The sequence below is a fragment of the Myxocyprinus asiaticus genome, chromosome 22 (genome assembly GCF_019703515.2).
Source record: "Myxocyprinus asiaticus isolate MX2 ecotype Aquarium Trade chromosome 22, UBuf_Myxa_2, whole genome shotgun sequence".
Taxonomy (NCBI): Eukaryota; Metazoa; Chordata; class Actinopteri; order Cypriniformes; family Catostomidae; genus Myxocyprinus; species Myxocyprinus asiaticus.
In genome coordinates, this window is record NC_059365.1 from 46188268 (window position 1) to 46204441 (window position 16174).

The following is a 16174-nucleotide window of genomic DNA, read 5'->3' on the forward strand; positions in this document are numbered from 1 at the left end:
GTCAGATGGCCCCTTCCGTTCTTGGGCAGTTCAAAAACAGTTTGTGCGCTGTGAGTGAGGGATATCCCGAATATCAAAAGATATGTGGAAAATGAATGCGTTTCTCAGGCAGTTTTAATTTCAAGCACTTTTAAACATAACATGCCGATTTTCCAGGTATTCCAGTACTTACATTTCTAAAAGCTAAATTCAAACACTTAAAGCACTTTAAGAACCTTGTGCAAACCCTGCAATGATAATACGAATGAGTAGATGTGTCCTAAATTTTATCATAGTTGTCCCAAGGTTAGTGGCTTACCTGCACAATGGGGAGGATGCTGACTAAAGGCGCACTTTTGCTTTCCTCTAATGACACTGGAGCTACAAAACTGAAGCCTTTGAAGAGCTGGTGAGCATTTGCACTGGGAGGAATGCCTGGAGAATCTTTCCATAAACACACAAGAGTCAGTGAAGAAACAAATTCAGCAGAATCATCTCATCTGTGGCTGGGCCTGTGACAGCTGATAATGTCATCATCACTTGGGAGTTGGTACCTTTGGGAGTTTTGGCGGTGAATTCTGGGTCAAAGCAGAATGTGTCATCTGGTTTCCCTGCAGCAGGTTTGAATGGAGGCAGAAGTTCTCTCCGGTACAATTTCTGCACAACAAAAATCACAGACACAATAAACACCTCTAATTAAACATGTTCTGCCCATCTAGAGGTTAACCCATTTCTATTAACAATTTTAGTGAAACAGGACATTCAGCAGGATTTCCACTATCTAAAATTGATTGGATGATGAAAAGTGGCTGTTCTATACAAAATTCAGACCAGAATATGAATTGAAGTAGATTGTTAAAGCCAAGCTTACACTACACGACTTGCAGTCGGCACCCTGCGAATTACAGTCCTGTTTTTGGTTGTGCTGGTGCACACACTGCAGGACTGTAGTGTAGTAACTACACGACCATTCATCCCCGATTGAGGCCATGTGTACTCCTGGTATTAAGATGAGTTTTGGGTGATTCGATCACAAATGTACAAGCGAGACATCACTGTTACACCTGGTCATCTTTTGACCACTTGTGTTCGGATTTCGAGGAGAGAGTCTCAGATTTCATGAGAACATTCATCAATCATTACGTCTGTGTTTTACTAGATAATAAAGTGCAAAAAAGTAAAAGAAGAGAAAGAGAGCGCTAAAAACCGGTGCACAGTTTCTCAGTTCACAGTTATTTTAGTGCAGTACCTGTAACTGAGCTTCTAATGCGCGTGCTGCTCATATCTGTATCCCTATTGTACATGTTCATGCATTTGCTTTTTTCAATTTTCCATTCGTACGCTTATTTCTCTTTAAATCAGCCCAAAACCGGCAAAATACCATCCATTACAGCTGCCTTTAGTGTTGTCCCGTTTCAAAAGGATCAGCCAAAATTCATCTTAAAATTAAGATGACGAAATTAATCCACAAACTCAAAGTTTATTCTTGATAACAACGAACATGAAAGAACGGCTCAGCTCACGCTTATTGGCATCATAATAAAAACAGCTGAAAATAATAGAAACAGTGAGTAGGGAGATGTGGATGAGGTTTTATTTTATTTTCATAATTTTTTAATGCTTGCTGTCATCTTTCAACAAACAAGAAAGAACAGCTCGCACCCATTTTTACAAATATTTGCTCTAATTTGCAAAGGAAAAAATTATAAAAACAGCTGAAAATAATAAAGACAGCAGGTAGGCAGATGCAGGTGAAGTTTCATTATATCCTCTAATAATTTTTCGTCTTCTGCTTCCTAATACCTTGCCCTCCTCTTGCGCTCTCTCTATATTTCATTGGCTGTGGTTCATTGTCTCTGTCTTTCGCTCATCGGGACAGTGCGCACACCTGAAGACAAGAGATCTAGATTTCAAGCTGTTTTGAAACTGTCGTAGCACCTGGGACTATTAACAAATTTTCTTTGGAATAATGTGCACTGAAGAATCATGCACAAAAAGACCAGGACTGTGCATTAAGAAAGCAAATAGGGTACATTTTGATTTCATGTTGACTTTAAATGTAATCTGTGATTGAGGTAGGGTGGACACGAAGACGTTCTCTCTAGGAAGGGTCTTTCAAGATGCTCCTCGCTGTGGACATTAGACAACCACAGCTAGATTTGGCACACTGCCTGGCCATCTGCCACACAAACTCAAGCGATGGAGGATGGGGCATGAGCATATGTGCAGTTTAGCTTATGTAATGATGGGATAACTGATCCTTACATTCCAGTCTATGGTGGAGAAAAATGCATGTCGTTTAATCTCCTCCACTCCGTCTAGACCTGCCCCTGAAACACACCAACAGTCAGCTTATAGTGATGACTAGTGGTTGTATCACTTATATCAAACTACATTTTTTTCCCCCAGTTCTGCAACTCATGGACTTGTAATTTGATGGAATGCAGGTGACTTACCTAAACGATTTGATGGATTTCTTTTGAAGAGCAATCGTAAAAGACTTTGTGCTTCCAAGCTTAAAAACTGTGGCATTCCCAGTTTTGCTCTGATGTACATGAACAATCATTGGAAAAAAACAGAAAAACAAAAGTTACCAGCAATTTATTTGGATGTTCATCAGGCCATTAAACAGATTATCTTTGCCTGAGCAGTCAAGTTTCTTTTTGGTTTTACAGTTTACCAGTCAATTAACTTTTTTTCACTCTGGCAGCCTTTATAGAACATTTAACAAATCAAGCATCACTGGTATGTTTGAACAGCCACACTTACTTGAGAATCATGTTCATGGTCTCATTTCTGTCTTTTCCTTGAAACGGTAAGGTTCCGGTCAGCATTTCAAACTGGGGAAAGAAAAAGAAATAGCCGTCAAATGCAATGACCAATTGAATGATCACAGCACTGCTGTATGGGAATCCAATGTGTGATATGAACACAAATCGCATGTGATTTAATATCTTATTGTGGTTGATAAATGACAATGGTAACATAGGGATGCCACACCTGGCCAATAAATATCCCAGTTACCATCAAGAACCATTCAACTCCTATGCTTTTTACCTCACTAAGGAAATTAACTTTAGTTCTGTTCAGATTTTGCTAGTCCAAATGCAAGTGTCAGCTGTCAATTCCTTTTCTGTTAGATGAACAATGTCCTAAATTTCAGCCATTTCTTTGCAGGTCTTGTTGGTTATTGACTAACATCAACCATTAATGAGGAAGAAAAGCATTGCTGGGTCTGATGGGGGCATTTTCCTCCCCTCAGAGACTTCTGATGGCCCTTTCGGACCAAAGATAAAACAATCAAGGGCAAACTCCCCTGGGGTTGATTTACTCTCTATGATAAACATCTTCATGAAGCATGCTCAGTCTGTTTTGGCATTATACATGTCCACAGAACCTTGAGTTTGTGCAATTTATCACCAGCACAGATGGTCAATTCTCGAACAACAAGTGTCATAACGAGGAGATTCTTGAGCAAACTGTGGTGGAACAAGCTGGCCCTTTGCTCTCTATGAACCCTGATTTTTCGCAGTGTGACTGTTGACTGTGAGAGACTGACATGGCAGTACAGCCCGGTGCTAGCTGGGCAGAGCAGATGTAGTGTCTCAAGGTGTGCAAGATGGAGCCTGTATCCGCAATTTATGCATCATGGGTCAAGATGGACCAAGATGATGAGGAGTCCTTAACACAGAGGATCACAGTTTGTCATCTGAAGTGCAAGTCAGAAGTAGGGCAGTTTATTGTCCTGTAACAATTTGTAGCTAAGAAATTGCACATGGAGTGGTCCTTGCCACCTCTGATTCAGAAAATCCACTAGGTTAGGGGGATTTTTGCCTTCCTCTTGGGCAACACTGATTAGACATCAAACTCCCTCTCTATCCAGACTTCATACAGAGCTGATGTCATCCTGGGAGAACCCACTATCAACCTGATAAACCATCCTGGAATATGGGCAGTTTCTGGATCTCGAGGGGGGATCAAAAGATAGGGCTGGTTAGTTCTCCACTCATGGAGCCATTGCTTGTCTACCTAGGGCCATATCAATTTTTTCCCAAAATTCTTTGTTTTCCATTTTTTTTTTTTTTTCTGAATTACATGTTTTAAAGTTTAAGTACATTTTATAATCATAATACTGTCTAATCAAATGGATTCATATAATTTAAATAAAATAAAAACAAAACAATTACTTGACAATATATCATTGCTTTATTTTTTATCAAATAAAGTGCTTCGATACAGATCCTCACAGCACATTCCAAATTACATCATTGGAGTTATTTTTTGTCAAATACAGTGCTGCGGAATATGACAGTATTAATCTTGTGCAACCCCGCATCCATATGCATGAATGTTGTATTTTGGCTTCGCAATATGCAATGCTTTATCTAAATTAATTTAAACCAACTCAATGCTGTTCACAAGACTTTAGATTATCATTTAAGGGTTAAACTTCTGCCGCACAGAGTTACGTGACAAAATAACATGACATCGATTTCAGTAAAGGGCTTCCACAGGTGCAGAGCCAACAAAAGTACCTCTGGAAAAACACCTTTTTAAATTTTTCACTGAAACCCATTTGGTTGTAAAGAGTAGCATCTCTAGTTTGGTTTGATATGGCGCTTTAAAAAATTCATAAATGTTTCGCCCATCAATGCGCTAATAAACATGATATGTGGATTTTGGGACATGTTAGTTATTTTGAATAACTTTCAACATTAACACATTTTGCTTCATTTTAATATAAATTTTGTTATATTCTATTTTGTTATCACTGTACAATACGCTTCTATTCATTAACATGAGTAAATTAATTCCTAATTTCACTGTGCATTTTCGCAATCAGACAATCAGTAGCCGCTTTTCCACTATCGGGCCAGTGCGAGCCAGGGATATCAACTGACCAACCAGGGCCAATAGCCTCAGACCTCGAGCCCCAAGACCAAAAATGTATCTGTGTTCCCACCATCAGGCCAATAACTCTGCAGCGTTGCCCAAAAACCCGCCCTTAATACGCAGCTGCGGTGCCAACAACTTACACCTTGCCCATTTCACAAGCAAGAGGGAAGCTCAAGCTGAGGTATCATGTTATCAAGAATATCGAGTTTATTTCGAATGTAAACAGCGAGATAAGTTAGCACTGACAACTCACTGACTGCACCTGCCAGTCTTGTGTCCCGAGTGGTCTCTTCACTAACAGCAGGACGATGTCCCAGCACACAGTCTATGAAAGTTCACCGAACTAGGACTAATTACACTAATTTCTTTATTAATGTCTCAAAAACATTAATAACCAACTTAATAAACAATCTGATGAAAAAAAAACAAATTGGTCTATTGCTTGGTATTATTTAAAATTTCATATTTTAGTCCTGCTGTCATCATCAATTTTTAGGAAAACTATTTGCTCAAAAAATAATTGAAAATTATTATTTTTGCTTGTTTATTTGCTACTAGTTACAAATCAAAAAGGGAAATGGAAAATGCACACAGTAGCCACACTCTGGTCTCAGGAGGTTAATGAAAGCACTGGTGAAAACTTTTATTCAGTACAACGGAATTCTTGCTTGCAAGATCACACTTGATTAGGGTCATATCAGGTTATGTATTTAAAAAAAGCTTGGAGAGATCACCGGTGAATTCCAATCAAAAGTGAGCAACCCCATATATATTGCTAAGTTACAATACATGCTCTCTATTGCTGATGCCGAAAAACGAATTAATGCATTCATGACCTCAAGACTAGATTATTGTAATGCAACTTCAATTGGTTCAATACGCAGCTGCCAGAGTGCTGACTAGAACCAAGAAACATGATCGTATTAGCCCCATTTTATTGCTACATTGGCTACCTGTTAAATTTCGTATTCATTTAAAAATTGTTAATTACATACAAAGCTTTGAATGGTCTAGCTCCACAGTACTTATGTGACCTTCTACCATGCTATATTCCATCACATTTATTACGATCACAAAATTGTGGCCTGTTAATAGATCCTTTTCCTATGTGGCTCCTAAACTATGGAATAGTCTCCCTAACACTGTTCAGGACACAGACACATTCACTCAGTTTAAGGACTAAAGACTCATCTATTTAGCCAGGCATACACCTAATTTATCCTTGAACTCACAATTAGGCTGCTTTAGTTAGGTCTGCCGGAACCAGAAACATTTATCATGATCTATAACACTGCAAAAAATTGAATGGCATCTACACTAATATTATTCTATTTGTTTTCCTGTCTCAAACTCGGGATTAATATTTATAATCACATTCTCAACCCGGCCAGATCCAGCTCCGTTCCTGCTTGGTGTCGGACTCCACTGCTACGTGTCTCTGAGTGATGATCACTAAATGCAGCTGGTGCCATCACTTCAGTCTTTTATGATAGACTTCAGAAGATGCCAACTCCAACGTCATGTGCCACTGCCTGAATCTTGGTTTTAGGATGGACTTCACCGAAATGACCTGCCGGTTGAACTGCAATGCACCTCACTGATCTCTGCCTGCATCACCTTGGTCTAATGATGGACTACACTCTTAAAATGGAACACACAGACTATCAATTAATTGCCAACAAAAGCCTTCATCAGCCAACTAACAAAGTGCAATGCATCTATGTGAACTTCTGCAGTTAATCCAGGATGAATTTAGTCATTAATCTTACAGTTCATACAAAATCTTTGTTTAAACACTGACCCTTAACACTTACTTAGTTTACTCATTTTAAACAATGACTTACACTGCACACATATAACTAATATTGGCATTATATTCATGTTGCTTAGCCAGAGGGAAACTGGCCCCCACAGTGAGTTTGGTTTCTCCCAAGGTCATTTTTCTCCATTAACCAACATCTTATGGAGTTTTGTGTTAACTGCCACAGTCGCCTTTGGCTTGCTCACTGGGGTTCTAAATACAACTATTATTTATTTTTATACACAATTTACAATCATATTTAAATCAAACTACACAATGAAGACTTTATAGATATTATGGTTTCATTTTCTGTTAATGCATGATTTTCTTTAAACCTGCTTTGAAGCAATGTTGTGTTGTGAAAAGCACTATACAAATAGAAATGACTTGACCCCATGCCCTACTCACTCCAAAGGGCAGAGCCTTAAAGTGGGTACTCTGAAGGGAGCATGGTATTACAGCATGCATGTACCCTTCACTAACAGTCTTGAGGAAGGGACCGTTCTAAAAAATATTAATTTTCTCACTTTCATTAGAAATTACATTTTGAGTGGCATCCCCTTCCCACAGTGCCCTGTAAGGGTGCAAAAATGCAGTCTGAAATTCGCCCGATGACAGAAGGGGGGCTTTGCATGTGAGGATGTTCAGCTCTCTCTGTCTGTGCAGACATGGTAACCAGTGGTAGGTCAACATCAGACAGATATGCCAGATCGAGATTGAGTGTCTTATCTAGATGCACTGTTGTCTACAGAGGGTTTATATAGCCAAGTGCTTGAGGCTATTCAGGCCAAGGTTGAGATGAAATGCATGTTCTTCATCATATTCTGCCTAATAAAAGGCTCTAAAAGGACCCCGTTTACACCTGGTATTTGGACGCATTTTGGCTGATTCAATCACAAGTGGCGCAACACGTTTTGTGGTTGGATATAAAAATAAATAAATAAATAAATAAAATAAAACACACATACAGAGGTGACCACATTGCTTTTGAGGTGTAAACACAAACCCATTCTGAATGCGTCCTGGACAGCAGCGAAGTGCCAGCTCTCACCTGCCAATCAGTTTAAACTTTACCAATACAAGCTGCTTTAAAAGAAAATAACCGTCCGATCAGAACATTTGAAAAAGAGAATAAATACACAAGCACAAGAACTTCACGAATCTTCATCAGTGTGTCTAGTATCAACATGCAGGGTCACAGATGACAAGAACATACATCTGAAGCTCAGGTTAATACAGGTTCTCCACTAAAACAATGAATAATTCTGCTCAAAATGCTGCATTTGTGCTTAGATTAAATTTCAACTGCATCTGGGAGAAACAGCACAGTGGTATTTATCTTTGTGATTTATTTTCATGCAGCAACACACTGACATATTGATTGATGTACAGTGCATTCAGACCCCTTCATTTTTGTTATGTTGCAGCCTTATGCTAAAATGCTTTAAATTTAAAAAAAAGTCATATCAATCTACACTCCAGACCCCATAATGACAAAGCAAAAACCAGATTTTTAATAACTTTGCAAATGTATTAAAAAGAAAAAACTGAAATATCACACTGACAAAAGTATTCAGACCCTTAACTCAGTACTTAGTTGAAACACCTTTGGCAGCGATTACAGCCTCAAGTCTTATTGGATATGATGCGACAAGCTTTGCACACCTGGATTTGGGGATTTTCTGCCATTCTTCCCTGCATATTCTCTCAAGCTCTGTCAGGTTGGATGGGGACCGTTGGTGGACAGCCATTTTCAGGTCTCTTCAGAGATGTTCGACTGGGTTCAAGTCAGGGCTCTGGCTGGGCCACTCAAGGACATTCACAGAGTCGTCCATAAGCCAATCTTTGTTGCCTTGGTTGTGTGCTTAGAGTCATTGTCCTGTTGTAATGGGAACCTTCGGCCCAGTCTGAGGTCCTGAGTGCTATGGACCAGGTTTTCATTAAGGATATCTCTGTATATTGCTGCGTTCAGCTTTCCTTCAACCCTGACCAGTCCCCCCAGTCCCTGCCACTGAAAAACACCCTCACAGCATGATACTACCACCACCATGCTTGATGGTATTGCACAGGTGATGAGCAGTGCCTGGTTTCCTCCAGACATGATGCTTGGAATCGAGGCCAAACAGTTCAATCTTTGTTTCATCAGACCAGAGAATCCTTTAGGTGCTTTTTTGCAAATTCCAAGCAGGCTTTCATGTGTCTTGCACTGAGGCATCCGTCTGGCCACTCTGCCATAAAGCCCAGATCGGTATAATGTTGCAGTGATGGTTGTCCTTTTCTAAGTTTCTTACATCTCCACACATGATCTCTGGAGCTCAACCAGAGTGACCATCGGGTTCTTGGTCACCTATCTTACGAAGGCCCTTCTCCCCTGATTGCTCAGTTTGGTCAGACGGCCAGCTCTAGGAAGAGTCCTGGTTGTTCCAAACTTTTTCCATTTAAGAGTTATGGAGACCACTGTGCTCTTGGGAGCCTTCAATGCAACCAAATTTTTTCTGTAGCCTTCCCCAGATCTATGCCTCAACACAATCCTGTCTCTGAGCTCTGCAGGCAGTTCCTCTGACCTCATGGCTTAGTTTTTGCTCTGATATGCATTTTCAGCAGTGAGACCTTATATAGACAGGTGTGTGCCTTTCCAAATCATGTTCAATCAATTGAATTTGCCACAGGTGGACTCCAATCAAAGTGCAGAAACATCTCAAAGACGATCCAGAGAAATGGGATGCACCTGAGCTAAATTGCAAGTGTCATAGCAAAGGGTCTGAATACTTATGTCAATGTGATATTTCAGTTTTTTCTTTTTAATAAATGTGCATATTTATTAAAATCTTGTTATTGCTTTGTCATTATGGGGTATGGAGTTTAGATTGATGTGAAAAAAAATTAAAGCATTTTAGGCTGCAACATAACAAAATGTGAAAAAATTAAGGAGTCTGAATAATTTCTGAATGCACAGTATATAATCATCCCCTGGAAATCTGAACACAAGTGGTCACAGGAGATGCATTTAAGCGACCAGGTGTAAACAGTGATGTATGCATCTTAATACCAGGTGCAAACTAGGGGTGAAACAGTTCTCTGTAAAAGATGGAACCGCACGGTTCGCCACCGACGGTTCAGTAGGTATTTATACCGTGGTTCATCTCAAGTTTAATGACACATCTGGAGCACAAGGTCTGGCGAAGAAAACAAAAGCGTCTAATAGACAGTTTTTCAGTGTTACAACCTCCGCTTATGCACCTGTATGGCTCTGTAGATCGATACACTCAGCCTGTGTTTTACATGGGTCAACTTTCTACAGAGAGAAGGAATACATATGATTAAAACACAAGTCACGTTACGGCATCTATAGTGATGTAGGCTACAGCTTCCGAAATGTTTAATATAAACTCAGCAAAAAAAAGAAACGTCCCTTTTTCAGGACACTGTATTTTAAAGATCATTTTGTAAAAATCCAAATCACTTTACAGATTTTAATTGTAAAGTGTTTAAACAATGTTTTCCATGCTTGTTCAATGAACCATAAACAATTAATGAACATGCACCTGTGGAACAGTCGTTAAGACACTAACAGCTTACAGACGGTAGGCAATTAAGGTCACAATTTAAAAAATTAGGGCACTAAAGAGACCTTTCTACTGACTCTGAAAAACACCAAAAGAAAGATGCCCAGGGTCCCTGCTCATCTGCGTGAATGTGCCTTAGGTATGCCGCATGGAGGCATGAGGACTGCAGATGTGGCCAGGGCAATAAATTGCAATGTCCATACTGTGAGATGCCTAAGACAGCACTACAGGGAGACAGGAAGGACAGCTAATCGTCCTCGCAGTGGGAGACCACGTGTAACAACACCTGCACAGGATCGGTACATCCGAATTTCACACCTGCGGGACAGGTAACTCCTATCTCTCAGGTAGGTCCTTCAAGGTAGCCTGGAGAGGTGAGGTATCCAAGCCACATCAGCTACTTACTGGGGTACCTCAGGGATCAGTGCTTGGGCCACTTCTCTTCTCTATATACACAACATCACTGGGACCCATCATTCAGGCACATGGTTTCTCTTACCACTGCTACGCTGATGACACGCAACTCTACTTGTCTTTCCAGCCCAACGACACCACAGTGACTGCTCGAATTTCTGCCTGCCTGGCAGACATCTCGGCCTGGATGAAGGAGCACCACCTGCAACTCAACCCAGCCAAGACTAAACTCCTTGTCTTTCCAGCCAACCCTGCTGTTGAACACAACATCACCGTGCAGCTGGGTGCAACTACAGTAACGCCTTCCAAATCGGTCAGAAATCTAGGGGTAACCATCGACAAGAGACTAAATTTCACAGACAACATCTCAAAGACCGTAAGATCATGTAGATTTACACTCTACAATATCAGGAGGATAAGACCCTTCCTCTCTGAACATGCCACACAACTGCTTGTCCAGTCACTTGTCATAACTAGACTGGACTACTGTAACGCTCTCATTGCAGGACTCCCTGCATGTGCAGTTAGACCCCTGCAAATGATCCAGAATGTAGCATCACGTCTGGTCTTTAATGAACCAAAGAGAGCACGTTACACCACTCCTTGTCTCTCTCCACTGGCTGCCGGTTGATGCACGTATCAAATTCAAGGCTCTGATGCTGGTATACAGAACAGTTACTGGGTCTGCTCCAGCATACCTAAAATTATTTATGCAGAGCTACGCACCCACTAGAAGCCTGCGGTCAGCTAAGGAACGTCGCCTTGTTGTACCAACACAAAGAGGCACCAAAACACTTTCCCGGACTTTCAGCTTCATCATAGCACGTTGGTGGAACGACCTTCCCAACTCCATCCGTGAAGCTGACTCACTCTCTGTCTTCAAAAAATTACTAAAAACAAATTTTTTCCATGAGCACTTAACCAGTCATTTATAAAAAAATTAAAATAAAAAAAAATAAAAAAATTCCTGATGCACTTTATTCTGTTTTGAATACCATTCTGATGATAGTGAAACTTTGAAATATGGCACTTTACATACCACTGTCTCCTTAAGATGATTTGCTTATGTTTTCCTCTTTTGTAAGTCACTTTGGATAAAAGCATCTGCCAAATGAATAAATGTAAATGTAGGTACAGGATGGCAACAACAACTGCCCGAGTTACACCAGGAACACACAATCCCTCCATCAGTGCTCAGACTGTCCACAATAGGCTGAGAGAGTCTGGACTGAGGGCTTGTAGGCCTGTTGTAAGGCAGGTCCTTACCAGACATTACCGGCAACAACGTCGCCTATGGGCACAAACCCACCTTCGCTGGACCAGATAGGACTGGAAAAAAGTGCTCTTCACTGACGAGTCGCAGTTCTGTCTCACCGGGGTGATGGTCGGATTTGCGTTTATCGTCGAAGGATGAGCGTTACACCAAGGCCTGTACTCTGGAGTGGGATCGATTTGGAGGTGGAGGGTCTGTCATGGTGTCACAGCATCATCGGACTGAGCTTGTTGTCACTGCAGGCAATCTCAACACTGCGTTACAGGGAAGACATCCTCCTCCCTCATGTGGTACCTTTCCGGCAGGCTCATCCTGACATGACCCTCCAGCATGACAATGCCACCAGCCATACTGCTCATTCTGTGCGTGATTTCATGAAAGACAGGCCATGGCCAGTGAAGAGCCTGGATCTCAATCCCATTGAGCACATCTGGGACCTGTTGGATCAGAGGGTGAGGGCTAGGGCCTTTCCCCCCAGAAATGTCCGGGAACTTGCAAGTGCCTTGGTGGAAGAGTGGGGTAACATCTCACAGCAAGAACTGGCAAATCTGGTGCAGTCCATGAGGAGGAGATGCGCTGCAGTACTTAATGCAGCTGGTGGTCACACCAGACACTGACTGTTACTTTTGATTTTGACCCCTCCCCCCCTTTGTTCAGGGACACATTATTCCATTTCCGTTAGTCACATGTCTGTGAAACTTGTTCATTTTATGTCTTAATTGTTGAATCTTTTTATGTTCATACAAATATTTACACATGTTAGTTTGCTGAAAATAAAAGCAGTTGAAAGTGAGAGGATATTTCTTTTTTTGCTGAGTTTATGTTGAGTTGAGTTTGAAATGCACTTTGTTGATGCATGGAGCATAATACTGCAGGTATAAAGTTAAAATGTTGATTTAGTAATTAGAGAAAGTTTTTTTTGTTTTTTTTTTGTTAAGGAGCCTAAACGAAAATCAACCATGGTTTTACTGTAGTAATACTGTTGTAACCATGACTGAAGTAACAATGGCTGCTGTCACCATTGTTTTCTTGGCAGAAATCATGGTTTTTATATAATTTACCATACCATATAATAACCATTAATTGACTATAGTATTGTGTAACAGTATAAGGACGGGCAAGGAGACAGCGGGAACTGGCTGAACAGTCAACGTAAAATTTAATGATAAAAATGAACTTAAAAGAACATAAAACATAAACGAACAGACACGCATGCAACGCGGCTGCGTGTCTCTCTCTCTCTCTCTATCTCGAACTGGCGCCTCAGGGCCGGCCGTGTGTTCTCACAGCCCGGCCCCACTCTCCTCCCCGTCACATATTGTAACCATGACAGTAACCATTTTAATTTTGTGGTTACTATGAATTCACTACAGATAACATAATTAAACTTTGGTTTGATTATTCATAAGGGTAAACCCGTTGAAGTGTTTGTTACCAAATAGAGTATTCTTACTTTAGATTTGGCAGTAATATTTTTTTTTCTGAACATAGCAAAACCATACAATACCGAAACAGTGAACTAAAACTGTGATACAAATGGAACTGTGCAGAATTTAAACCATTACACCCCTAGTGTAAGTAAACTGGGTCAAACTTCCTCTACATCATTCTGCTACCAAAAAGCATTTTCCTTTTCCATTGACCATATTTAAGACTCAGGTGATTGGCTCAAAATTTTTGTGCCCTGAACGGAGTGCCCATGAGTAAAGATGGAAGAATTCAAACTGCATACTTCCTCAATGTTTTTCTCTCTGACAAATCTTAGTGCTCCACTTCGAGTGGACACTTTGGCTGATCGAGTGGTCAAGAACGATTTAATATGCAAGCGGACTGAGGGAACCCCATAGAGATATACTTAACTGCAAAATCCCAATCTAAAAGTAATATTGATAACAGAAGTGATAAAAATCGCAAATGGTCAGTGTGTGATGGGCTCCTACCATCAGGACGCCGAGAGACCACCAATCAGCACTCTGTGAGTGACCTCTTCTGTTGACCACCTCAGGGGCCATATATTCCACCGTGCCACAAAAAGAGTATGCTTTTCTGTCCTGATCTACGGATTCTTTACTGAGCCCAAAGTCTGTAAAAACACAATTTCACATTATCGTATTTGCATTAAGTAACAAAGCTCTAAACAAATAGCCCCATATGGCCACATCAAAATATGACTTAACTGTATATGAATGATATGGCTCAATCATTTTATTCTCATTTTAGAAGAGAAATTTCAGCATTTAACGCTCAAGTCTGAAACATACTCTACACAAGTATGGGAGAGAAATGCTAAAAGTATGTGCAGCTATTTCCTACGGATGCAAGAGCCATAAAAGCACAGCACCTATCTAATGGAATGGGTAAAGACTGAAATCTCCAAAATGGTTGGTCAAGATTACAATCAAAGAACATATTTCAAATCATCAGTTAAATCTGACAACCATGGTCTCATAAATTGTGGTTAAGCTCAGGTCATGCTAAAAGCACAATTTTTTCAGGCTGATTCAGCTAATGCACGTTCTCGAGTTGACTGACAGGCGATGTCTGTATCTAAAAGGTGATTGGCTCTTTTACCAATAAGGCGGGACTTCCCTTTCTACATCCGCCATATTGGGTGCTCCAATTTCTCTCACTGATTTTAATACAAGTGGTCCGTCTTGGGCTAAATAGTATCTGTTTCAACCGAATAACACTACTACCTGGCAATATTACTACCGTTCATCCAACTGTAATCAAGTAAAAACACTATGGTACCACCGCTATGATTAACATGGTAGTACCGGTAGTAGTGTTTCTTCTATCGTTTTACAAAAGCTTTGACAATATGAACTGGCTAAAAATCTTTTGATTTTATAATTTTATTTATATTTTTGTGGAATGCATTTTTGTTAGGTAGCCTATGTTCTTCTCCATATACAATATAACATATTTCTTTTTTGTTTATATGTACATTGTGCCATCAGGTGGACTTAGGAGACTATGTTCATTTAAAATCTGGTGATCCCTGATGTCTTGTAGCTTTTTCTCCTAACTGATATAGAAATTTGAAATATATTTTAAAGTCTGTTACTATTTAAGTTAAAAATACAAATTTAGTTTCTGTGCCCTTTTGGCAGTGCTTCATGGGATTGTAGTTCATTCCATCATTAAAGACCTTAAGTTTAAGTCTACCTTTGTCTTTTAGCCTGATTTTTTTTCTTCAAATCAAAGTTTGTTGTGATTCACTTCGGTGAGGGTTGGTTTGCTTCATGGCTTGGAACACTTTTATTAAATATTTAATAAAATTCCTATGGAAAAAATTTATGGGAAAAATGCATTCGGAACCAAAATGGCTGAAAAAGTGGGTGGGTACTGCTGCACTATATAGAGTTACGCAAAGCGTGCCACATATCAGAACACAACCACATGTGAAAAATTAAGCTTGTGTCACTACAGTATAAGCGGATGCATTCGCATACTTGGGTAGAGTATGTTTTGGACCTAATAGTAGATATAATACACACCAACTTTGCCTTTATCTACATGCACACATTCAACAGGCAGGGAAGTGATATAATAAGGTGACACAACAATACGTACCTGTTAACTTGATATGTCCAGCTTCATCAAGCAAAATGCTGAAAATTAAGACCAGATTTCTCCAATACAGATACAAAAATACATGAACTAAACAACAGTAACATAATAAGAGGGAGAATTATAAAAGTCCTTTGAAACCTCTTTATTATATCTTGAACATCAGTTCTGTCACATAGGACCATCTTTATTTAATAAAAGATAAAAAATAGAGGATGGGTGAGTGGTCAGAAAGAAAGAGTGGGAGATCTGCGGTTTTTACTTTTAACAGTTTCACTCTGTCAAAGGACACATCTACTAAGGAATAAACTTACTGTTACATACTCCTTATGACTTAAACAACTAAAGAGAGAAAGAGAAAAGAAATAAGGTAGGAGGTTAAGGGGGATACTTTACTTTTCAGGCTTCAGGTCTCTGTAAACAATGCCTAGGTTATGTAGGTGATCCAATGCAAGTGCCAGCTCTGCAAGGTAGAATTTCACATCCTCCTCTGTAAACATAACCTAGTAAGAACTGGACAAATTTACTCTCTCATCAAAGATCACAAATCAATACACATAACCACAAAGAAACAGAAGCCAAAATGTACTAAAGTACTGATATTTGTCCTAAAATGTTAATTAGTCAAGCTGATGGATATTAGCCTAATTTAATGAGAGAAAAAAATAAAAA

General features: G+C 39.9%; 1 protein-coding gene across 7 annotated transcripts in view; it reads right to left on the reverse strand.

Moving 5' to 3' along the window:
- Window positions 1-16174, reverse strand: part of rps6kal (ribosomal protein S6 kinase a, like) — a 101858-nt gene that overhangs the window by 54141 nt on the left and 31543 nt on the right. For all 7 annotated transcript variants that reach the window (XR_007892586.1, XM_051650579.1, XM_051650574.1 and 4 more), the window contains exons 7-14: window positions 15899-16005; window positions 15506-15543; window positions 13870-14012; window positions 2749-2819; window positions 2436-2524; window positions 2245-2309; window positions 534-636; window positions 299-423 (exon numbers count right to left, since the gene is read on the reverse strand). Coding sequence is in view for 6 of the 7 variants with exons in the window: in XM_051650579.1 (XP_051506539.1) it covers window positions 299-423; window positions 534-636; window positions 2245-2309; window positions 2436-2524; window positions 2749-2819; window positions 13870-14012; window positions 15506-15543; window positions 15899-16005 (741 nt within the window). In the remaining variant the exon portion in view is untranslated. The remainder of the gene's footprint in view (window positions 1-298; window positions 424-533; window positions 637-2244; window positions 2310-2435; window positions 2525-2748; window positions 2820-13869; window positions 14013-15505; window positions 15544-15898; window positions 16006-16174) is intronic.